Source organism: Syzygium oleosum, unplaced genomic scaffold, assembly GCF_021117445.2.
Source record: "Syzygium oleosum isolate NSW1041296 unplaced genomic scaffold, Sole_v2.1 Sole_v2.01, whole genome shotgun sequence".
NCBI lineage: Eukaryota > Viridiplantae > Streptophyta > Magnoliopsida > Myrtales > Myrtaceae > Syzygium > Syzygium oleosum.
The window spans coordinates 36,764,545-36,790,137 of NW_026607485.1; the positions used below are offsets into that span (position 1 = coordinate 36,764,545).

At 37.5% G+C, this 25,593-nt stretch overlaps 1 protein-coding gene across 4 annotated transcripts; it reads right to left on the reverse strand.

Annotated features, from left to right (window-relative positions):
• Positions 1-1,701: 1,701 nt before the first annotated feature.
• On the reverse strand, positions 1,702-25,593 carry LOC115683084 (protein NO VEIN-like). Of its 4 annotated transcripts, none has more exons than XM_056319788.1 (13): positions 25,055-25,587; positions 23,688-24,028; positions 21,524-21,938; positions 19,176-19,280; positions 16,523-16,688; positions 13,101-14,839; positions 12,072-12,281; positions 9,244-11,502; positions 8,114-8,226; positions 6,574-6,976; positions 6,177-6,494; positions 3,357-3,614; positions 1,702-2,941 (listed from the first exon to the last, which is right to left on the reverse strand). In XM_056319788.1, exons 3-13 carry the CDS (start codon positions 21,752-21,754, stop codon positions 1,874-1,876), a joined length of 6,870 nt encoding a protein of 2,289 aa, XP_056175763.1. In that variant the 5' UTR covers positions 21,755-21,938; positions 23,688-24,028; positions 25,055-25,587; the 3' UTR covers positions 1,702-1,873. The 4 variants fall into 4 exon arrangements, with proteins under 4 accessions (XP_056175763.1, XP_056175768.1, XP_056175766.1 ...); XM_056319793.1 differs by lacking the exons at positions 23,688-24,028; positions 25,055-25,587 and adding exons at positions 18,155-18,290; positions 18,434-18,983 and having other exon boundaries at positions 21,524-21,539; XM_056319795.1 differs by having other exon boundaries at positions 2,651-2,811; positions 25,055-25,593.

The window sequence follows — 25,593 nt, forward strand, 5'->3', positions numbered from 1 at the left end:
AAATTACTTGGATTTCAATTTTTTGGGGGAAAAATGACTACTGAATTTTATAGCCTTCTGAATGAATTATAGACTATCAATAAGATGATTGTATGATATATATTTATGGGAAAATTCCAAAAAGGGGCTCGAAGTGGAGTCATTTTATCAAATAAGGGCCCGAAGTAGACCTTGTCTCAAATAAGGGCATGAAGTGCCATCATTTTCTCAAATAAGGGCCTGAAGTTAATCTTGTCTTAAATAAAGGCCTTAAGTGAATCTTGTCTCAAATAAGGGCCTGAAATGGCTATATCAGTTTCAAATAAGGACTTGACCTCACCGGTTAAAGGGTATTTTCGTCTTTTATTTTTTTGAATTTTTTTTCCTTTTTTTGTTTTTTCTTTTCCTTTTCTTTTTTTTTCCTCTCTTCCCTCCGCTGGCCTCAGGCGGGGGCCGCCCTCGCCTGGGCGGGCGAGGGTTGCCCTTGCCCTCCTAGCTTAGGCGAGAGCCACCTTTGCCCGACGCGGGCTGGGTGGCTCTCGCTAGACGTCGACGAGGGCGACCCTCGCATGAGGCCGGTGGAGGTCGCCGGCCAGGCATAGTGATGGCTAGGGAGGGAAGAAGAAAAAAGGAAAAAGAAAAAAGAAAAAAAGGAAAAGAAAAGGAAAAGAAAAGGAAAGTTAAAAAAAATCAAAAAAATATACTTATAATTTTTTTTGACTAAAATACCCCTTTTCCGGCCACATAATAGTCATTGGCCGGCCAAAGGTCCTTATTTGAGACGATCTAGCCACTTCAAGTTCTTATTTGCAACGATTTAGTCACTTGTGGCCCTTATTTGAGATAATGTCTACTTCAGACCTTTATTTGAGAAAATGATTCTACTTCGGGCCTTTTTTTGGAATTTTCCCTATATTTATTGTAGTGGACTTGAAGAAAGAGTCGATTCACCTAAATGAAGACATGTCTAGAAAAATGATTAAATGGAACTTTGGTTCAGAAGACTCACACCAATACATAATTCATGTGACTTATCAGAAGAATTACTCAATCAGTCATAAACCTATTGTACGGATGCCACTTTGGTCCTAAACTAATCAACTTTATAAATTCAATCTTAAACATTTGCATGAAATTCAAATGTAGTCACTTTGATTAATTTTTATCAAATATTGCTAACGTGGTAGTCCAGTCTTCACCGGCCGTTGTATGTGGCAAATCATCGGTGATTTTTTATGAAAATTGGCAGGAATGAAGTTATTGGAATTTTGCGCAAACATTTGGGACTAAATTGATAAAATTAAAAAATTTAAGATTAAATTGGTATCCTTACAATATGTTTAGAACTTATTTGAATGCAAACTTAGAGTCTAGTATTATTTAGACTCACAAAATGCTTTAACGGCCATAACTTCCTTCCATCTCATTTTTCATTTTTCAAAATTGCCCTTGCATGAAAAGTTAAAATTACCCATTACGTTCTCATCATCTCATAACCACGCGATTCACATATCTTACTCTCTACTACACTTTCAATTAAATAATCACTAAATTCTGCAAAAAAAATAAAAAATAAAAATAAAAGATTTCTTCTTCTTGGCACGTAAGACAACGCGCGTGCCAACACTAGTGTTTATTTATAGCCAACCATTCCACCATCCAATCAAAAATTACATACGTGTATACATAAGTACATACATACATACCAAATCATACCTTAAGTGAAAGCAAACAAAAAGAAAGATGACGATATACTAATTTAAGAAAATCAAGTAAAGTTTGCTTAGAGCATCTAATATCCGATATTAAAAGTGGCTGTTCGGTGTCACTACATACACCGCTTAATTAAGGCATGAGAGACTCGACACAAGCCGAGCCACTAAGGGCATAAAGGCTAGCTTGGCATCATGATGGCCAATTGCAACTTCCCGGAGCGACAGAGTTCAACTGGATTTGAAAATATTTTGATTTTGCTTCTGCTGTGGCCTACCAAAATGACATGTGCTATGCTGAAATTGCGACCATTCTGATCTGCAAATTGCCACTCATTTGCTGACAGGGAGAACCAATCTTTCTCCTCTGATTGAGTTGCTTTGACTTCTACGTATCGCATTCCTTCTCCATCCTCTACGGTGATGTCATAGGGTAGACCAGTTTCGCCATCTTCATTGACCCACTTGACAGAACTCCGACTGAATTTCTTGGCAAGATGTTTGAAAGCGACGAGTTCTCCTCGTTTACCCACTAACATTGCTTGTTCTGGATCAGGCGTGCCGATATTGAGCATTGTTCTCCCAATCAACTGAGGTGGATTGAAGTCAGGCAGATCAGACACTGGAGTCATATCAGTATGATGAGCTGAGACATCTGTGCAAGAATACAAATTGCTGACATCTGTTGCTCTATCGGAAACTGAAGGTTCGATCGGAGAAACTGTTGCTACATCTTCAGTGGTAAAATCAATAATCATCTCATGGCCGCCACCACTTTCTCTAGTTAATTCATGACCATCCTCCTTTATCACTTGCGAGCAAGTACTTGTGGTTGCAGTCACTGCTCGTGTCTTAACTTGGCAATAAGGAGAATAAGCTGACCCTGGTGCACTTTTCCAGTCTAAAGGAGGCCAAGTTGAGGTAAATCCTGCCCTTCTCTTGGCCTGAAAGGATTTTGGCACTTTTCTTCTTGCTGAAAAGCTGCTGTTCTCTAATAATCCATCATCCTCACACCAATATCCTGATGAAATGGCCCACATGGGTTCATCACCCGGTAGGATTGGTACCTTCTGGTTATTCATGATGAAAGACTCTACCTGCTCCTCTCGATAACCTGATTCTGTCATTGTTATGATCATGTAAAGAAAATTTGCCAAGTGAATGTTGGGAGCGCCATCAAAGAATAGACGAGAAAACTCCATGTACAAGAAATGAGAATTGGACTCCGGAGTGACAAATAAAGTATTACCCTGTCAAAATCAAGGGAGTCATTGTAATACTTAACAAGGAAGCTCATGCTTCTAGGTCATAAGAATGTGGGCCTATACTGCTTGATCAACATTTCCCCTATTTGATTCACAATGATTCATAGAAATGGTCTAGACACTAAACAGCATCAGAACGATGCGAATCACAAGTATGTAACAGATTAAACATGTCCAAAATCAGATGACCCCAACAAGTTTTGGAGTTGGATCAAATTTCAATTTGATGTCGCAAAGTGATATTCTCATTCTGTACAAGAGACATACATATAACGAAAAGAAAGGTAAGAAATGTAAATGTCCTCCATCCATACCACGCTTGTAGGTTGCTTTACATTTTCTTTGGTTAAACAAAGAAAAGAAGAAACATTCAGAACATACATAAATTCCTAGGACATACCTGGAGAACTGCTGTGGTCTCCAATCGCTTTTCAGAAGCAATGCTCAAATCCCTTATGATATTCCTATAGTGTAACCTCTCCACAACAGCAACATGCAAATGACTCAGATTAGAAAATCCAGACTGTTTAAGTTTGGCATATGTGTTGGGATGTTCAAAGTATATATAACGCTGAGCATAAGGAAGAACCCAGTTTACAAAAGAAGCCTTGGAGCTAGAATCCATTGGACCGTAATATATAGCTTCACGAGTTACAACCTGCATAAATGCTAAGTGTGAGAAAGAAAATAAGATGATGAGTAGTTTGCATGACAATCTCACAGTCCCAGAGCATATGATTTCAATAATGCATTTGTGATGGACTTGCTAGTCAAGAATTTGCCATTATAAATAACTAACAATAAGCTAATGCTTGATATGAAATCTCCAATAAAGGAGCCAATTTAAATCAACTTTCTTGGAACAAGAGTTTAAATCCCCAGAACTCCACTTGGCAAATAAAACACAATATTACTTCAGAAAAAGTTTTAAGTAGTGTAGGAATTAAAGTACTTTCGTATATACGATTGTTCCTATATCCATTTTAGTATACCAAATACTTCAATCCAGAAAACAATTCTAGATGCTGAACTTGATATGGTCATTCGACAAAATTTGCATGGTGTCTCTACATATCTAGGACAACTATCTACAGCAAAATTAACATTCATGTCACTCTAGACTCATTGCCTCGTTTTGTATCCCATTCTAATATCATTTAAACCTTGGTCACTGCTCACTGAACATTCACATGAAAAAAATATCTTGGTCAACAAGGGCTTACTGATCATAATGTTTTCTTGGTTCTTTTCTCAAGTAATATGCAATAAAATCATTCCCCAAGGTCACTCTGATAAATGGAAACACTGCCAGACCTGGCACCCTTCTTTGTTCCTGTTTGGCAGTGTTTTGGGTAAGATGCTTTTGCTTTAAAACAAATTACAGATACTCCAGTACAGCGTTGACAGACTTTTGAAAGCCAAACAGGGGAAAAGTTTAGAAACCCAAAAGCTTATTTTTGTGAAGCAGCTCAACGAATCTTTTCCACTATTTGTTGTTAGGTTCTATTTTAAGATTTCTGTAGAATTTAATAGTTTTCACACATAACATATAGTAAAAAGAGTTATTTCCACCCTACAATCATATACTTATAAAAAAAAATTTCTCCACTAATCACTAGATCATATGGAAATATCACTCGGCTAAATCTTCTTGTAACTTGAGCTACAACACAGCACCACTTAGCAAAGCACCTGTAAGATTTGGTGGGACCACTGCCAATTGTTCTAAAAGCTTAAGCTTGTTAGATCAAGGCGTGGTTTATTATTTAAATATTCTAACACTCCCCCTCACGCTTAGTCTGGTTTTTTTGCCTAGTACTAAGTATGGAAATATTTAATTGGGAAGGCAAATGGGATATGGAAAGATTCAAACTCAGGACTTCTAGCTCTTATACCATGTGAGATTTAGTGGGACCACTGTCAATTGTTCTAAAAGCTTAAGCTTGTTAGATCAAGGCATGGTTTATTATTTAAATATTCTAACAGCACCAAATGTGCACCATCAAACGCTGAGATGTGCTAGACACTCTTTTCAAAGTATCTTCTTTCTAACTACTCCATCTCTCCCATATCCTGAACATAAAATGACATCGCCTAGTCATTTTTTTTATGCTAAAGAACAATGATTTGTATTCTCTTAAAGGATATACTACTTAATCAGGAACGATCGTGTATACTAAAAGCCCACCTCAATAGTGGGAAGAGGCTTGATAGGCTATGTTGCTATATAATTGAAGATGAGGAAGATAAGTACAAGGCCAGAAGTAAATGATCCTATCAATATAGCTGAAGACTTATTCTTGTGGATGTTTCTAGTCATAGCGTTGCATATTGATCGTAGCCTTAGACTTGGTGATCCTTCATTTAAGAAGTTGAAGAAACATTTCCTAGTTCAGTCGCTTTGGCCATGCTAGGTGGTACCGCACCATCGAATCTCGAAATTTCTTGCTGAGACAACAAATTCACCAAGTTCACTCATCTAAGTCGTTTTATTATGTCAAGGTTCTTCTAATAATACCACTACAGATGGATGTCCAGAACTTTGTACTTTTGGAACGGTGAAAAGAACTTCACGGATGCAATTGCATTGATAAACATTGTACATTCTTACTTCTAAATAAGCTCTTCTTTAGCTCACTGTTTGTGCCTCTATAAGGAACATAGATAAAAACATAGCCAAGGAACATTCTTTAGCACATTTCTGAATAATTTGGGTCCAAGACATTGCTCATCACATCGATATTCCACTGTAAATTATTATTGTATTGGATTTTGTTAATGAGTGCCCGAAGGGCACTTGTTAAACATCCAAATAAAGAAACTTTGTCATTTCCAAAGCACCGTTTTCCTCATGCTATGCACAACTACTGTATTGAAAGTGAAGATATTTTGTTTTGTTAGGTGTGGTTAAAAAGTGCTATGGGGGTACTTGTTAACAAGACCCTATTGTATATGAGGGAGAGTAAAATTCTGGCCAAAACCACAAGTGGTTCAAATGATTCCAGCAAAGCTAGGGAAGCTACATCTAAAAAGCGATCCTTGTCAAAAACATATATGTCATGATAAAATCCCTCAGGCAAGTACATTGCATTATTAGTACTGTGTGAATGCAAAATGGATATAAGTGGACCTCAAAACTATACTTCCCTAGTTCCTACCCGAATCTAGACAGAACCTTCCATAATACATTGTGAAATACAGTTGCGAGTGAGTAAATTACCTCGGAAAATGCAGGAATCCCCAGAGCATGCATGAGAAGAGGTAGTTTGACATAAATCATCTCTCTTTCATCATCAACGAACTCCCCAAAATGTAGAAGTTCAATTTTATCCAAATTCCCAAATTCTTTCATTAACTTCTCATCATCACACCAGCACACAAGTCCAAAGGAAGGGTGCAGAGAAACCCATCTATTACGAATGGTGGGAAGCACGGTATAATCTGATTTTTTAAGATATCCACTAACTTGTAAAGTATCTTCAGAACTAACCTTTCCACATTTCAGTTCATCTACCAACTTCAGGAAAACCTTGAAAACCTGATGCATAAAGCCAAAAAATGGGCTACTCAGTGACACCTCAATGAACCATAAATAAACAACTTGTAGTTGTACATACATATTTTGCTGCCTGTGAAGGCAAAACGGTAGTTGATAGATGGAGAAAATTCTGAAAATGATCTTGGAAAGAAGGAATCTCGTCAACCCCACATATATTGACAAAAAAATCCCGCAAGCCTGGATATATATTGCACAATGTCCTGCTCAACAGGCAATGCTTTGCTCCAACTGTACCAGACTCGGAATCATTTTCTTCCATTTGGTTCAAAAACTCAATTGAATCATTCCAACAAACTTCTTTTGGCAATAAAAATGAGCCGAACACAACATCCTGGACCCCAGAGGCACATAAAGAAGGAAAGAATATAAATGGCTCTGAGATGAGATCTTCAACAATGTTCTTCTTTGAAGTATCAACTTCTTTCCATAGGAAAGTGTACACTTTTGACATTTGTGCAACACTGGCACGAGAAGAAGAAAAAAGTCAACTATCTCATCGAATAGCAATTTAACAGTAGAAACAAGGAAAGAAAGCCTTCTTCAAATGAACCATATATGGAGTTAATCCAGAATGCTAAATAATCAGCAAAAGATTTGGTGGACAATTTATCTAGATATCTTCATAGAGCCAAAAGATGGCACCCTGCAAGCAATCATGACAGCAGGAGAGATGAAATGTTGTCAAAATTCCAAGAGTCAGCCGGAAAAACTTTTATACCTGACGACAGCTTAAACTTTTAGGTTGATTTTTTAACAGTTTTAAACAAAAGCAACATTTACTTTGGTAACTGGGAGATAGTTCTTTTATACCAATAACATGCTATGCATTTCCTAATTTGGAGCAAGAAATATATATTATACTAGTCCAATAAAGAGCAGTTCTCAATTTCAAATAAATGAATCGGAAGCACATTCACAAAATGATTGGGAGGGTATAAAGACGGAAGGGAAGATAACAACCTCATCAAAGCTTTGCAATGACCTCGAGAGAGTTAAAAAAAGAGCAGAAAAGGACAACTTAATAAATAATTTTATCTAAGAAAGTTCCATTACAATAATGTTATCTGAGAAAGTTCCATTACCCAGCTTATTAAATACCGAACTTATGAAATTGATAGGAACAATACAAGCTTGCAATACGAGAATCAGTATGGGCCAATCTTAAAGTATTATAGTTTCCATTTCTCCACGCCAGGAAAAAAACCCTCTCAATAATAGAGTTAATAGCTACCATGACTTGACAGCTAAAATCATTAGACATTTTCTTTTCCAAAATCGAAGAGTCCATATAGCATAGATGGTGAATAAATGAATTAAACAAAGAAAAATATTTGGGACTGCACAAAATGAAATAATGAGTTCAGACCTCAGGCCAGCAACAAACGCAGAACAATAAAACGGGAGAGAAAAGCAAACGTTTATGTTGTGAATGACATTTCAATAGCAGGGCAAAGAGAGAATTTCCTGTGTTATTTCTGCTTTATATTTTTGCAAACATCCTGTATACTTGGATTACCTTTTTACTTTTAATACACGTTCACAACTTATCAAACGAGAAGAAAAAAAGAAAAAGAATTTCCTTGAATGTGATTTGGTACCTAAACTTAAAAGAGGTCTCTGATCTTCTCCAGACTCTCAGTATTTGCACAACATCTTCAACCGTAACTCTGGTCTTAAACCCAATATCATGTAAAAGAGCCACACTTCTCACCTGTTGAACAATTGCTTCATAGTTATTGACCAAAGTCCTCAACAGCCAGGTTTATTTATACTAGACAGTTATTTTGCACAACATCAAGACACGAAGCAACAGAGAGGCCATTATAATTTATAATTGTTAAGTCAAAGTACCAACATCAAGTGGTGGCATTACATTAAAAAGTCGCACTGCAGTAACATCAATATCAGTCCTTACTATATTTCTTTCTTGAACTGAGTAATGTTTGCAGTTACTGCAGGTTACTAGGTCTATGGAGCCACAGATGGCCCCTGAATGCTGATATCCATGATAATGTAAATTCATGATTCAGTCCACTTTTATTTATTTTATCGACTCTAGCACTATTTCCAAGGTTCTATCCATGTGTAAGTTTTGACATTGGAGGACAAATATTTTGCATTAATTAAGCGTGTAAATAAACAAAATTATGAGTCCTGATCCTGTTCCTGAATCCAAGGTATTCCCAACAATATTGAGATATATCAGAACTGACTGCTTCTTTTCTATTATTCCCTCTTGTGCATTCTCGTTTTCTTTTTCAGGGTTTACTTGTATCTAGTAGATGCCATTAGTTCGTAACATTTTCCAATCATTAGATGTCTATATTTACATTCCTACCCAAAGACCAGACAGTCAAATGCTCCCACCCAAAAACCTTCAATGGTATTTTCATGATTGTTTCACTTTTTTAAAAAAGGAGTAAGGAAAAGGACATGCAGAGAAGGTGCATAAAGTTTAAATAGACAATCAATTATCAAAAGGTGCATAAAGTTTAAATAGACAATCAATTATCAAAAGTAGATCCTAGTAAGCCTAAAACTATCTCTATATCGACAAAATTATTTGCACATTGGATCCCCCTATCACAAATGTGAGGTCCTGAAATTGGATAACGAGAACATGAGCAAGAAAGAAGTCAATGGCCAAATGCTTAGACCTGAGTCTAACACTGGACATTCCTGATGCATCAAAAGTAATCAGCAAAATCAAATCCGAAATAAAACTAACCTTTGGAACAGCATAAGGAGCGAAAGAACCCAAAATAGAGTGCACAGCATCACAGTCATAAAATAAGTCCTTGGGATAGTGAAGTTTGTCATCCATGCATGAAACAACCCATGGAACACCGCAGATGCTGTTTAGGAATGAAGATTTGACGGGTGTCCTATTCCCATTATACTCATTGTTCAAGTAACCTATGGTTTTGTCGCTAAAGCAATCATCCCACAATTTATCAAAAACCTCCAAGAGAAATTTACAACCAGCGCGATTTCCACTTGTTGACAACAAGGACAATAAATGGTCCAACTCAGTGCATTCCCAATCTTCAGCTACAGATCCTGAGGAGACATGGTCTCTTTCCGCCCCTGCCTTCCCAAAACATGTATCGGGCATATCAATCATTCTTCGATCAATTTTAACAACTTGCACAAACTCTGTGATGCCTATTTCTTCAAAAAACATCTTCCACTTTTTGTTTCTATTGACAATAGATTTAGTTGAAGAATGCTTCAAGTAGATGGTGTCTACCTCATGCCATTCCATTTGAATGTTGTTGAACAATTTACGGAGGTCAAAAGAGCTTCCAAATCCTTTACCATAATGGATCGGTACCTCAATCGGTCTTTTGTTGCCCTGATTTGTTAGAATGAAAGCTCTGTTTCTCAACTCTGTTATCAGAAAATCTCTTTCAACATGGCAACTAGGGCAGCTAGATTGTTGGTGGATAAATACAAAGCAGAGAAATTCTGTCATCAGATTCTTGTCCCAACTTGCACTTTTGTCATCACATATAGAAGGCAAGACATGCACCTTCATTATTTCATGTGTAGATAGACGTTGCACACCCACAATAAGGAGCATCTTGATGACGTTCTCCTTTGAAGACATGTCTACACGATAGCTATCAGCATCCAACACAGTTACAAAGGCAGGGTTTACTATGCGGAGTTTTGCATATAACATTGGGAAAGCATCCATTCCCTGCTCACTGTCATTCCCAGATACATCAAAGTGCAGCCAGATCGTACCTTCATCCACAGAGCCGAATGTACCATCAGAGAGAGGAATAAAAGGAAGCTTACGGAGGGTTTCTATGATATCTGCGTCCATTCCACGGTCTCGTGATGCTTGTGCTGAATGCACATACATTTTATAAACTGCATTCAACCACGCAGACAACCAAGACAAACCCATTGATGGTAGGCTATCCTTTTTCTGGCATAAAGACGTTATAATCTGAAGTAGAAGTTTTGGGCCATACTCTTCGACCCCCAATGTCCTTGCCAAAGGATCAGATAGACTTATGTCTTTCTTTAGAAATCCTAGGCCAAGATGCTCTTGAAGCAAATGATCAGGTAAAAGAACTCGAGCCTCTTCATTCCAACCTCGGACAACTGTGCAAGGAGGCACCCATGTCGCATCATCTCCTTCCAAAAGTAGACATTTTGAGCGGCGTAACTGAGAGATGATCGTTCGGGGAAGACTAGAAAAAAATCCATGGACTTCACCGAGCAATGGAACATAGCTCATGTAAGCTGTCACGGCTTTTCCTAGATTGTCCCTGAAACAGGGAAGAGAACAGAAAGATCCCTCTGCATTCACGAACAAATCAGGAAACTCCGACAACAACCATTGGTTCCAAGGGTTATCCCCATCAACTTCTTCTCTAGATGAGGGAAGAACAAAATCACCTTGTAGTATAAATTTCAGACCATAAGTTCTTAGAGGAAGAAAAGCAAAAACAGGTTGCATATCAAGACATGGGATATAATTTCCATCTGTTGATTCTTTAAGTCCAAACGCCAAGGCTATCTCTGTTGTTTGGAAATTGCAACGACCAATATTCCCATGCAACTTCTTGCATGCAACAAACCAATTCATTTCCTCCTTACCATATGAAACCCTAATGATGCCATTACCAGATGTTTCCTTTCTCATGACAACAAGTGAATCATCGTGCATATTTCTGAATGTAATACACCGAAGACGATGAAGAAATAGTAGCAAGGCTGGATGAATTTCTGAAAACATGGATATGACATTATACCTTCCTGTTCCTTCTGACAAATCCGATCTAAAGGGAAGAACAATGCAAGTTTTCCAGCAGCTAGTATCAAACTGATCAGAACTAGCAGATTTTAACTTTCTTAGCACGTTCTGATCGAGAGGGGGTATTACAGTTGGCAAAACAAAACCAATTTGTCCCTCACTTATGTCAAACTTTACATGAAACCCATTGGAATGAATCTCTGGTGCATCAGTAACCTGCAGAAGAATTTAAATTTCTTTGGTGAAGCTCTTTCAAGATGCAATAAGAGTAATTTGCAATGACAATTGATAGCTTTATTTGCATACTATCTAGATGTGTGAGATTTTGTGGAGATTTTGTGGGACCACTGCCAACTATTCTAAAAGCTTAAGCTCTTATATAAAGGCGCAGTTTTAATATTTAATTATTCTAACACTCCCCTCACGCTTAGTCTGATCTTTTTACCTAGTACTAACGATGGACACATTTAACTGGGGAGGCAATTGAGCTGTTAGATGAAGTCGTAGTTAATTATTCTAACAAGTTGAATGGTGACATGAAGACTTTAGACTTGGCACCGATACCATATAAAAATTCTAGCCCAAAAGCTTAAGCAATTAGATGAAATGAGACTACATTCATATAATAGTGCAATCTCATTGCTGCCTTTCTGTATTTTTTCTTCAAATCCATTTTTCAGGCATATTCAATCCCCAACCCATTTTGGGGTCATGCAATAAAAGAGGTACGGGGTTTGCCAAAAGAAAAGGATATGATGGCATTGTATTAGGCTATCTTTACTTACACGGAATACTGATTTGAAACCAATGCCTTTTTTCCCTATATATCCAGCACTTCCTTTTTTCGTAGAATTGCCAACATCACATAGTGCTCTAATGTCTTGAGCAGAAAAGCCCCGTTCATTATTCAGAATAATGATGCCTGAATCCTGAAGAATGAATACAAGAGCTGGCTCAACATTTTCTAAATAGGTATTATCATCAGCATTTTGAACCTGCAGCAAAAAGAAAGGACAACCAGTCCCATTAGAGCAATGAAATGTAATCAGCTTTATTTTTCTGGTTTAAAATATAAATCCCTGTCCATTTAAAATAAAGAGCAGAAATGAAAATTTGCAGCATAAGCTGGAATTATTCATGTTCATATTTTTTTAGCATAATTGAACTAGATGTCATCTTCCTCAGCAGAAGCATAAAAAGTTTGCCACACCTAAATCTAGTCATTAGTTTCCTTAATATTTTTGGCATGTGTTGACTAATCAAACTACGATAAAGTCCATCAAGTTGCTCTTATACATACTATAAGCGTTATTTGACTTCGATGCATAGTAAAGAAAACCAATACACTCTTTTAACGTATCACAACATGGATAAGGAAGGCCACTCTCTCCTATGCACATGACTAGGTTTTGATTTGTTTGTGTGAATAATCAATTGGGTAAAATGATGTCATTAATTGCTCCACTAAGGTACTCAGTAGTCACTAGGCAGAATTGAGGCTTCAGCAAACCAAGAGTAGACATGCGGCTTACGCTGTTGGAAAAACATTGATGTTCACTTAACTCAGTTTCCCTTGTTTGTCCATGCTTGTATGGGCACATATTAATACCCAAGGAACTTGACAAGAATGGATGAACGACGTGACCACAAATGATCATCACTGACCATGAATCAAACAAACAACTAAAGTAAAAGCATAAGCGGGCATCCAATGGGGCAAATAGATATTGTAAACTCATAGTACTATCTTGCTAAAAGATGACTGCTACTGGAGAGGAAAAACAAAGATTAATGAAAAACAACAGTGAACTTACTAACTCAAGAAGAAAGTGAGAATCCTGAGAGTATAACTCCTGGGAAAGACACTGAAGCGCTCTCCCCAGACGGGCATGTTGCTTTTTCAACAAGTTACTTTCTGTACTAGAAAGACTAGGATCAAGACCAAATTCTTCTCGCCTGATAGATTCAACGATTGAGTAAGCATCCTCATATTCAACAGGTTCATTTCGTGCCAGACTCTTATCTATGCAGACTTCTGGACTATCAGAACTATGACAAATTTCATTACATATGTTACTCTGACCCTTAGAAACAAGAGAGACTTCTGCAGGAGATGATTTTTGCGGATTGTAAATAGCGGACAGTGAGCCTGTGCTTGACTTAGAGGTGTCAGCTTTGAACGATGGAGCTTCACAGGGCTTACACATCTCATCATCAGTGGAGGAGCAGAAAGCATTGTAGTCATCAACCCACTCCACAACACCAAGACACAGTCCCACTTCATGAAGCATGACTCGTTCCTCCATAAGTTTACATTCTGATAAGATGGTTGAAGGTACATGTTTAATGACTGACTGCATACCAGATAGCAACACATCAGCAGCAAAGCTACGAAACTCTGAAGGAATATAACCGAGGCATTGAAGAAAATATCTTGATGCAACAAGCGATCCATTAAATGTGCCAGTGGAATTCTTCAATGATCTACTAGCACAAACTTCATCTAACGGCTTTAACATACCAGCTGCTTTTTCTTGCATCTGAAATTTCCAGCTATCGGTCACTTCCTTATGTTCCAGATGATCTTTCAAGATGACTTCAAATGCTCGACGTGCATGGTATTTTAAAAGAGACAGAGGGACATGTTTTTGTCCACCAAGTATTGAGAACAAAGAGAGCAACTGAACCGCTGTTTGGAAAGGTGATGATAGAAGGACAGATTGCAGAAATGAATCCACGCTAGCTGAACTATCAATCCGGATCACATTACCGTCTTTTGTCACTAAACACAAGAAGTCTGTTCTATTAACCTCATTCAACAACCATCCTACAAGAGGGCCAAGACGTGGAGCGAACTTAATGTCCCAATGTGACCAACGACTTAAATCTGACAGCATTGGCGCCTTTAGTAAGACTTCAATTGCATCCTGAGATGAGACTGATTCCAATTTTCCTATTTTCTGCGAGACATCAGTTCCTTTACCAATGGTTTCAAGTTCTACTGCATAATCATCATCAAGCGCCAGCATAGCCTGACCATGGGCACCCATCAATGTCTGAGAGAAAAGGACGCATTTTGACATTGCGACACCTCTTAACTCCCCAACAATATTTAAAAAGTCTTCCACTGAACGAACTTCCATTTTAAAACTGAGATTGGGGAATTGCTTCAAAAGCAATGTCGAAATCATCTCTTTGGTCACTACTTCACCGTCCCACAAGCTATTCAATGCTTGTGATATTAGGACCATCAACTGATGCTGCAGCATACAAACCTGAAAGTGGGACTTCTCATAAATGTCACCATGCAAGAACTGTTTCAGCCCGGTAGGCATAAGAGATATGTGTTCTGTCAGGAAACTGAAAAACTCTCCATAACCAAGTGACTCAAATTCACGAACGAAAAATTGCTTTGCCAGCCAAGAGTCACAGTCAACAAGCTTTCTCAACAAATTAACTCTAATCTCCAGAACTGATGTGTTGTTGCTCGTTTTTTCATGATCAAGCTGATAATAAGCACCAATTTCTCTGGCAATGTCTTCAACAGTGACACCTATCAATTGAAAAAGAGGTAGATGATGTCACGAGATTCATCTATGAAAAAACACCGCAGCATCAGCAACTGCACAAGTGTGTGACATCTCAGAAAAAAAATATGGAGAATAAAGGTAAACAATGAACCAGCCGCAGCAGCATTCAAGCCACCTGGGTAGATTTTCAATCGAGCACATTTCCGAAAGATCATTCAGTCTGTTGCCCTTGAGAAACTCAGGGGGTCAAATATACATGAATATATCTCAATCTAAAATTGAAAAGTCAGTACCTTGATGAATAGTAGATAGCCCACAATATTCAATGCTTCCAGGGCAAGGTAGCCCAATTAAAGATGTAAAGATTAATAAAATTTCTTCCAAATGTCATATATCAAGAAAAACCTATATAAATCTAGTCCTACAACTTCGTTCTAATTTATAGCCAGCTCCATAGCTTCCAGTCAACTCATGCATGTTGTTTGTCCAACTTTCTCCTCCATAATCATGCAAATACTCTTTACTCAAACATTTATTCCGTATTAACCACACTGCCGCCATCAATAGTAAAAATTTACCCAAATGAAGTTCTTACACACATGAAGGGATGTCATCATTTTCCACATCATTTATTTTTATAAACATTCTTGGTCATTACATAAAGTCTTCAATTGTCTAAATTTTATCTGAACCACTCATTTAATCAAACAAGTACTTCAAATCCAGGCCGTCTATATATAACATTACAAAATTCTGTCAAATTTGCAAAATGATGATGTTAAATGATTGTTCTTTCCAAAAGCTTAAGAAATCAGCAAAACTCATCTATAATTTATATTGGGCATATCCTTAGCACTCCCTATTGCGTGTCACAAAAAACACAGCATGCAAATGTAACAACGTCAAACAAAGAACTAACGACAGAATTCAGTGATAGAAAAATAGGAAAGAAAGCAAAATAAAAAATAGGAGGGATCCCCGGGATTTGAAACTTTGGCATGTGCTATGTTACCATGTTAATATTAAACAGATGAGACTAATGGGGCATTATGTTTATCAAATGTATATTTAAAGAGATGAGATTTCTAGTTAAGGCAAACCTTACACAAATAAACTAAATCAATTACACATATAATCAGCTATCAGATGAAGTGACCAAGTAAGATATTACTTATGAAGCCAAAATATTGATTCTAACAAAAGTACTTCAAGCAACCCTTTTTTTCAATTTTACAGGTAAAACCTTGAAATGTAAAGTTCTTCAAATACCCCAAATAAAATAAAAACTTGGTAACTAAAAGTATTTCAAGCAACCCACTATTTCAATTTTACATGCTACTAATCTCCTCCATTTTAAATGGTTGTAACTTCTATTCCGTTATATAGCCTTGTGATTTATTCAAGATCAAAGATAAAAAGTTGCAATTTGCATATTGCTCCATGTGAAATTAATAAGGCATGCTATTCTCGTGCAAATGCCAATTATGCTTGCTTGTCTCTATAACATTGCCCTAGAGAAAGATCTAATGTACTTGTGTGCATGGTATACTGAACACAAAAGTTAGATGGATGCAAGAACAAAGAAAAGAAGGAACAGTCAAAAACACATGCTTTCAGACAACTGTTTGACTGAATCACTTGCAATTATACAAATTAAGAACCAATAATGGATAAATGACTCAGGAATGCATGCTTTAAGATAATACTTTTTGTATGCTCTGCACTGTGCTGAGCTTTGTCGGTTGCACTCTCTACACTTTCTTGTGTATCTTTGCTTACAGGTAGGGGGGTCGACAGAATAAGTCCATTCAACATTTGTTTACCAATAGCATCATATTCATCTTCCAACATTCCACATTTGATACAAGTTACCTGCAATCAGGAAAAAGACGTAACCTACTGGTAATACAATCATAAGAGCAGCCATGAAAACTGACTCCTGTAAACTGATGATATGATATCAAATAAATGAATAAAATGTTGTCCAACCAATAAAAAAGGTCGACAAAGTTTTGACTAGAAGTTTGCTAAAAAAATAGCCCTTCCACAAATGTTTTAGATAGTGCAACGTAATAAAGCCACCGAAGGAGTACTCATGCCAATCGTCACAAATTCAGCGGTTCAGACAATCTGCAAAATACTCTCTTGCTTCACCACAAGGCTTTAAATTGGGTGTGTTTGAAATTAATTTTGCTTTTTTTAAATCTTGCGGCATGCACTTGATCGCATGCACTTGATCTTTATTTGATCTCAAAAACCTGAAACATTCCCAAATCTTGCGGCATGCACTTAACTTTAATATATTTTTTAATTCAAATTTTGAATAAAAAAGGCCAATTCGTGTTTTAAGCCTAATCAAACCCTGTTTCTTGATACAATGGGCATCGAGTCATAACCAAAATTTTCAGCTTCATAGAATAATTTAATGAAATCATGGAGCAGACAACTGGAGGCATATTAAGAATGCATGGATGGTGACAACCCTATCAAGTTGGTTTAAACTGCTTTTCCTGGCTGAGCATTGTTGCAACACTAACTACAATATCTCCATTGATGATGCTCTCCCTTGGACGTTCATTTATGCATTGTAATGTCTATACAAAATAGAAGAAAAGAAGCCACCAACAGATTTTCTTATTGGAAGGCTCATAACTTTCACCAGGTCCAGTGGGATGCTATTTGGAACCCTTCTCCTTCAGAAGGAAGTTGGTGGGGAGGAAAGGTAGAGAGGGAATGCATGTTTGAGAAATTTTGGAATTTTATTTGGTGGAAAAGTATTAGAGTTTTCGCTCAAGCTCTATTAGGACAAGATCATGGAAGCAAGGTCTGGGATAACTACTACGCATTCCTGTAATCCTCAACTCACATGGAACAAGACCGTAAAAGCTACAACGATTCTCTAACTTCATCTGGCTTCAGGTTTGGTACCAATTGTCAGAGAGTGAAAATCTAGGCTGCTTATGTTTTCGCAATAAAGCTCTTTTTGAAATTATCCACAATTATTAGCTATTGCAGAAGATAAGAAGATCTGCTGTCATCCTACTTGATTCGTAAAGTGGATCTGCTAAATGGGGAATCGGACTGGGACTTACAGATTCATTCATTTTCCGAGAAACTGCCATTATCCAAGACCAGAAGAGAAGGGACAGACAAAGAAATATAGTATGTTGAAGATTTAATGTTTAACAATACCATAGGGGTTTGAGAAATAAGATTAACATTTCTTTCCCATGAAAGCTATATTGGAGGTCAAAGCTCCGTCCAAAGTCCTTGTTTTTGTTTCAGCCAAGTCCAAAAGCCATGCTCACAATATATTAACAGGTATAATGTGAGACTACCTTAAACTGCTAAAGCATGTCAATGTTGCTATTGCAGGAAAAGCCGTGGATCATCTTCTGCTTCGTTGTCAAAAAGCAACAGATATTGGATCCAACATCATATCATTGTCTACAATATCTCGGGATATGCCACAATCTGTCAAAAGGTTCCACAAGCGGTAGAAGTGGCGCCAAGGAAATAAAGAGGAAAAGAGATGTGAAGGTCTCCTCCTTTATGCATAAGGCGGAATATCAAATCTTTGAGGAACAAGAACTGCAGTTCTCTAAGGTAAAACCTACCATTAATAAGGATCAGAAAGAGCTATCATGTTTCTCTTTCCTTCTGTTTTCTTATTCCCCCTTTAGTGTTCCTGTCGCACTTGTAACTGACATACATTGGTCTGATACTTCCTGAATACTTAAATGTACCGGGATTTACAAAAAAAAAAAAATCCCATTATATAACAAAAAAGAAGAAGCCTTTAATGGATAGTGAACTGAAGGTATCAATTTCGAAACTGTCTATCAGCAACTCCAAGGAACACAGATTAACTAAGTTCCTCCAGAACAAGAACAACATGCTATTCCTTCATGTCAGAGGAAGATTCTACAACCATACCACAAGTTTGCTCAATTAGAAGGGTACTTTTAGGTAGACCAACTAGCTACCACTAGTTTATTTGTTCCTATGAATAAGAAGATTCGAATTTTAGCAGCAGTTAAGAGTACGTTTCTTGGTTCAAAACAATGGAAGATGCCAATAGATGTTCAGACAAGACACAGCCTCTCTGATTCTGTCCTCATCCTTCTTTCCCCTCATAGCTTCATGTCCCACTTCCATCTCTACAAACTTAACTTTGCAGAGAAAACAAACTAAGAAGCGGAAACAGGTAGCACACAGAAGTCAAGGTGTAAAATAAAACTAGGTAATATCCTTCAGGAGAAAGTGAGATCCGCGTTTACTGTCAATTTGAAACTGAACTTCGAAAGGTAAAAGATATACAGTCTAAAGGAAAAATAAGGAAAATCATGGTCAACTCACAGCAACATTCAACAACCCGATCAAGGGATATGCTGGAAGCATGGCGGCCATCTTGTGTCGCCTTTTCTGGCTGGGTACGTACATGTTTAGCATTTCCTCCATGACCTAAACACATGTAGAACTTGTTTCAGAAGCTGTGCATGCTGAATTCTAATTAACCACCCAATCTACTGCCTTAAGACACTTTCTGACATTATATACCTAGTCAAAAATCTTCGTAAGTCTGTACCTTCATTCGTTTTGTATAGTGAGCCATGATGGTGAAAGCTTGAAGTTACTAATGCAGGAGAGACTGCGTATCAACCTCTTCCTATTTCCTATAGCTGATATTAGTTTTATGAAAGAGGATAAAACATGAAATCAACCTATGACTAGATCTACGTGGTGACAGGCCAAAGATATGCATATAAATCTCTAACTCAAAATTCTGAAAGAACATATTTGGAGTTGAAGTGCCAAGTATCCGATAGTATGAATGCCAAAGCAATCATATTCCATTAATATGACTAAATCAGATACAAAGCGTTCAGACACAGTATTGTCTATTATACCACAAGTCTACATATTAGTTTGTTTAGTTGCAGTAATAGTGCCCTATTATTGCCAAAGATTTTACAATCAAAGCCATAACAGTTACTCCATAAGTGCCCAGCTCTGTTTTCTCTCACTTTACTCATATTGTATTGTTAAGAACTTACACAACTACTCTAAGTACAACATTACAGTAATAGAACTACCGATGATTATGCTGATTCTAATTGTGATTTTTTATAAAGGAATCTAGTATGTATAAATATGATTGCTACTATACTAATAACTAATAAATTAAGATATAAATAATTACTTTGAGCATGTTATATGAATATAAAGTTAGTATCTTATAACCAGTGTTGTCACAATTTGGGCCCCATAAGTTTTGGCATTATGCTTTATACCATAGTTATCAGAATTGTCCCATTCTCGATTCGCCGCACGCTTCGATCTGATTAGAGGCCCTAGGGATGCATTTTTGCCAGGTAAATCGCTAATCACCTGAATTGTAAGCGAACATATGAGATTCACTAACAAATCTACGATCCAACACATATCAGTTGATTTAGTTTTTTATATGTTTACCTATCAAAATGATGTAACTTTGTCACATTTTACGATATATGTTGACTTTAGATAGTTATAGAATGATTGAAAAAATAAATTTTGCACTTTATAATGAATGTCTAGGTAACAATTGAAAGTATATCTTCTTATACATAGGGATCATCATCTGCACTCGAAATAAGATTTCTTTTTCCATAATTCTAACTCAAAATTCTATATCTTACAATATTTTTTTAGTTAATTTAGTCTACGACACAAAGTACTTATTTTAGGTACTTAATCAAATCTAACGATTCAATTCATTATTCAACTCATGAATAAAAAATTTACGATTTTGATTCACGATAACAACTATGCTTTATACACATTCAATAATGTGAATGTTTGCATATCACAATTTTACTCGCAAATGCGTCATTTGAATTTCTTACGTCGGTCATTTGGGTTCATCTGAAACAATCGCATGATATTTCTTCAATATAATGTGTTTATATGTCTTATTACATTTTTTTATATATATTTTGGTAACTAATAGGCACCCTTCAGCGATATATCCTTGTTTTAAAGTTACTCTAAAGGTACTAGCTGAATCTTACAATTCACGATTCGGTTCAATTCACAATTCAAAAAATGAGCTTTACTATTCACAATTTTAATCTCGATTCAAGATGCAAATGGGGCCTATAAAAATTTGAACTCGGGACCTCCGGCTCTAATACCATGTGAGATTTTGTGGGACCACTGCCAACTATTCTAAAAACTTAAACTGCTAGATGAAGGAGTGATTTAATATTTAATTATTCTAACAGACATAAAACGTAAACGTTATCTCTATCCCTTGACTACTATTATGTCAAACTAAGCAAAACAATAACTACCACAGTAGCATTATGTTCTAGCCTTAACAACTATATTACAACCTAGCTATAAAGGCAACCAAAAATATACTTAGTTTCAACTATTACTGCAGACATAAAAAAGACAGAAGACCCTACTTGTAACCCAATGGTATTGGCAGCTGAGAAAGATAGAGAAAAATCACGCAAGTTAAGGGATTATCAATGTAAAATAGTAGAGTGATTGCATGAATTCAACCCAAAAAATTCATAGTGAAAGCACTTGAATATTACTATTGTTAGTTTGAAGAGATGCTCAATAGCCAAAACCTGAAAAGCTAGGGATGGATTGTAAATGGAAGCTTGTTACTTAATGGCATCAATCATGTCAAGGAACAAAAACCAAGAACTTACCACGGGAAGAGAACAAGCTCGACACGCTTCCTTCCATTTTTTCATGAAAATCCTCATAGTACTAGGCTCCAGAACCAGTCTAGCACCTTTCTTTTTTCTACCCTTTTTTGTGAAATTGGTTCCATCCATTAGAATTATGTCCCGCTCTTCCGTGTCTCTTTTAAGCCATTCGGAGTGAGTGAGATTTTCGCTCTTAATCATCTGGCAACTTACAGATGCGTCAATGAGCATGTATTGGCCTGATTTTTCATCTCGATTACAGCCATCATCTTCATTTAACAAGTCATCACCGAATTCATCATCTGAACTTAAATAAACGCAATTTAAGTCCTTGCCAATAGAATCTTCCTTCAAATATGTCCTCAAGCATGTCGCTTCCGATCTCTTTGCATGTAAGATAAAGGATATATGACACCTGCAAATATAAAAGGAAAAAAAATTAATAAAGCTTTCATTCATAAACCACAAGTCAGTACATGTAACAAACGTAATGTAGTTATCCCAATTGATACACCAGACAAATTGTCTACAGAATGCATTACACCCGAATGCATTGGAACCACACAATTGTCAGAAAGGTTAACTACTCATGGTTGAACTCTCATATGATTTGCTATCTGATCATAATACAACGAGCTATTTGTCACCGATCCCTCATGTCGATTTCCATCTAATCTGACATAAATCAAGGAGCCATGACCTAATGTGTCATCTGTAAGTAGGAATCTCTGGACAACAGGAAAGATAAAAAAATTCTTGCCAAACGGATTTGGCACATTGAGAGGGTACAAGAATAACTAACCACTCTCAATTAGAATAACATGTGAAGCCAAGGTGGTCATATTAGAAATTCAGAGCTCAGAGTAGACATATATATGTTGCTATGATGATTAGTCCGATGATGGAAGCGGCCAGGTTCCTTATGCCTTGAAGTCTTTATGTGCCGTCCTCACTCACTCTGGACTCCACCAGCACATTTGCAACCCACCCCCCACCCTCAATAAAAAAAAAATTTCCCAGAGCCACCAATAAAAGCATTCAAAAAGATGGCCACATGCAGCAGTGTAAGGCAGAGATCACCCCCATTATCTATACCCCCTGCCCCAGCATTGCTGTTCCCCAACTCAAAACCACCTAGTTCTAGCCAGCATGCCCCACCATGCTTTCCATGCATCAGTTGTGTATTGCTTTGACAAACAGGAGATACACTTAAAGATGCATGACCATCCACTAGGACGCATCGACTTGAACTCCAAAAGGCAAACTAGTCATCCGCATGTCTAATGAATAAAAAGATCTGTTTTCTACAGTTATTTCAGCGCCTCAAACAAGCAAGTGGAGTTGTTTGTCTATTCTCAAAACCGCAACTTCACCCTGGGTTTGTTTTAAATCCATTTCTTGTTCATCCCATTTTCTAATAGATAAAAGCTTATATGTTTGCCAAATGGAACACCCTCAACTACACGAAACTTCACCGTATAAGGAAACTGCTCCTTTTGCAATCATCAAGTTTAACTGCTCATCCTGTAAGAATTTAGCACACAAAATCGGGAGGACTGAATAACAGAGGGAAACTTTTAAGTAGTGAACCAAGATAGGAAAATTTCCACTTCGAAAAGGGCTTTTTGCCTGTGCTAATTATGAAAAGTAGCTTTCAAGAACAACTAAATACTGAAATAACACAATTATACTAATATGTGCCATTGCTCTGAAAGAACTCAATCCTTAAATTCTAGATTCAACTTTGTTAAGCAAATCAATTATAATCTGGGAAACATCAGTAAAATCAAGTCGTAGAATTAAGCACCTTTACATTCTCAGTCCTTTAATAATTTGTGCAATCACTAATCTTTGTGTCCAAAAATCCAAATAAACTTAAAAAAAAATTATCAACAACTATGCATAAAGGACATAGGATGAAACATTTGATAGCTAATAGGACTCAAATTCTTTTCTACAGAAAACAGTTCTCGAGAAGTTGGAAATGCTTACTTCTCTAAGCTTATAAAGCAGTCGATGAAGCAATGATAAAAGGAGTCAGATGAGAAGAACGGCAAAAGCAAGCACTGAACTCTGCATATAAATCAGCTTTCCTAATTTTTTTCTTTATCCTATGTAATTTTGTTAACAGTTAAAACAAATTAAAAAAACAAAAAGTACACACCCCAAGCTCTGAATTCATACTCCAAGTTTTTCCACTTCTGAGACTGATTTCTCTTTGGCTATAAAGCTGAGGAGGTCCCCAATCTCAATGCCTTCTCTACTCTTGCGTTCAGATAAGAGTTTACCAAGGTACCATACAATCTGCCCACTTGTTATCTTGAACACTTCGGTCACATCACTGTTCAGGGAAAAGTAATGAGTAACAAGGGGATGTCGCAAAAAAGGGCCCAGTGCAAGCTCTTCAAATCGTTCAATGCCCTCATTTTCACAGATTGCTCTTTCCAGATCATACAATGAGGCGATTCTCCGGGTTTCCACAAAGCAATGGATAAATGAATTTATCTGAAAAATGTTAAACAAATAGTGAGTCAAAAGGAAGAAAGTCTGTTCACAGGTGTATAATTTACAAGATAAATCTATCTCCAAACCTGAGACATGTTTGGGTTCTTAAAAATGATGGAAGAGGGGTAACAGGTCTGCTTATAAACCCTTCCAAACATAGATAAAACTTTATTTGTAACTTATACTAGATAGAAGCAAATAAATATCCTATCTGGGTGTTAACTTCTTCAACTTTTCTACCATTTGGATGATCATGTATCTATGAATTCTCTGTGGTTATGTCATTAATCCCACATTCTTTTAAGCGAAACCACGAGTACGTTGCAGCCATATGTTCAGCAATCATGAAAAATGCAAAGGAAAGAAGACGATGATGAATCGTGGTCCTTGTAGACTATTTGAGTATCTTATTTGGGAAATACTTGCAGGGGGAGGAATGATAATGCAACGGGAAGCAAACTACCTTAACCCAATGGGTATCTCATTCAAATAAATAGAAGATCTGGGGAAATCCCCTCTTGTCGTTGCAAACAGTCCCCTAAATCGACCCACAAAGTACACACAACTCAATTCAACGATGGATGGAGTTCATTAGCATTATTTTCCGTGAATTGATACAAAAATTCCATCAGTAAAAGCACATTAAGCGCGATGATTAGGAAATAAAAAGAAAAGCAAAAGGCAATAGACCCAGCGAGCTCATGGCCCCCACTAACCATCATAGTACCCCGACCTCAGAGGAAGGCCTTGACGAAGAAGTTGACTTAAAAATCCATAGCGGTAGTCCTATATTTCCTGTCCCAAAAAGGAAAATCCAGGAAAGAAAACTGCCAATCCAGAATGTAGAGAGAAAAGGCAAATCACAGATCATCCAAGTAAATGCAACTCAAGCTTAGCAAAGTTCTCTGATTTAAAAAGCCTCTTACTTGAAACAGAGGATTTCCCCCGACTCATTCCCACACAGTTTCAAGCAGTCTCAAAAACAGAGAGGAGACGAAAATTTAACAACGATCGAAGAACCTTTACCTTCCCCTCAAGGGCCATTAAGCTCTGAAGAGAGGGCACTTGCTGCATGCTGAACCCCAGGGAGCTCCACGACTCGACCTGCAGAGCCAAGACCGCGGCCTGCGACACCTTCCAGGACGAGACGCTCACTCTGGCGAGGTGGAGATCGCGCCGAGCCTTCGCGACGGCCCAGTCGATCCTCTCCAGCCACTCTAGGTTGCTCGGAACATAATGTTGCTGATGCTGGTGAGGATGATAATGATAATAATGATGATGATCATCATCTTGTGGTGTCGCGAGAAGAGCCGGAGGAGTCCAGGCTCCAGCGTGAGGATAGTAAGGATACTGGTGTTGCTGCAGAGGAGGCGGGGGCCCACTGCCGCGTCCGCCACCTCTTCCGCCGCCGCCGCCGCGGCTGGGAGGGCGAGGGCGGAGTGGCGGTGGCCGGTCCATCTTCTTCGTCGGAAGCAGTCGGAAATACACTGTGAAGAGCCAGAGAGAGAGAGAGACAGAGAGAGTACGTGAAAAGACAGCCGTCAACGTACAGAAGTCAATTTTAA

Excerpts from the sequence above, each read along its gene's own strand:
- LOC115683084 (XM_056319788.1), bottom strand. The coding sequence starts at position 21,754 with ATGCTCATTGACGCATCTGTAAGTTGCCAGATGATTAAGAGCGAAAAT. Across the intron at positions 11,503-12,071 it reads GTTTCAAATCAGTATTCCGT|GTTACTGATGCACCAGAGAT; the intron begins GTAAGTAAAGAT and ends ATTCTTCTGCAG. Across the intron at positions 8,227-9,243 it reads CTCCTTATGCTGTTCCAAAG|GTGAGAAGTGTGGCTCTTTT; the intron begins GTTAGTTTTATT and ends ATTGTTCAACAG.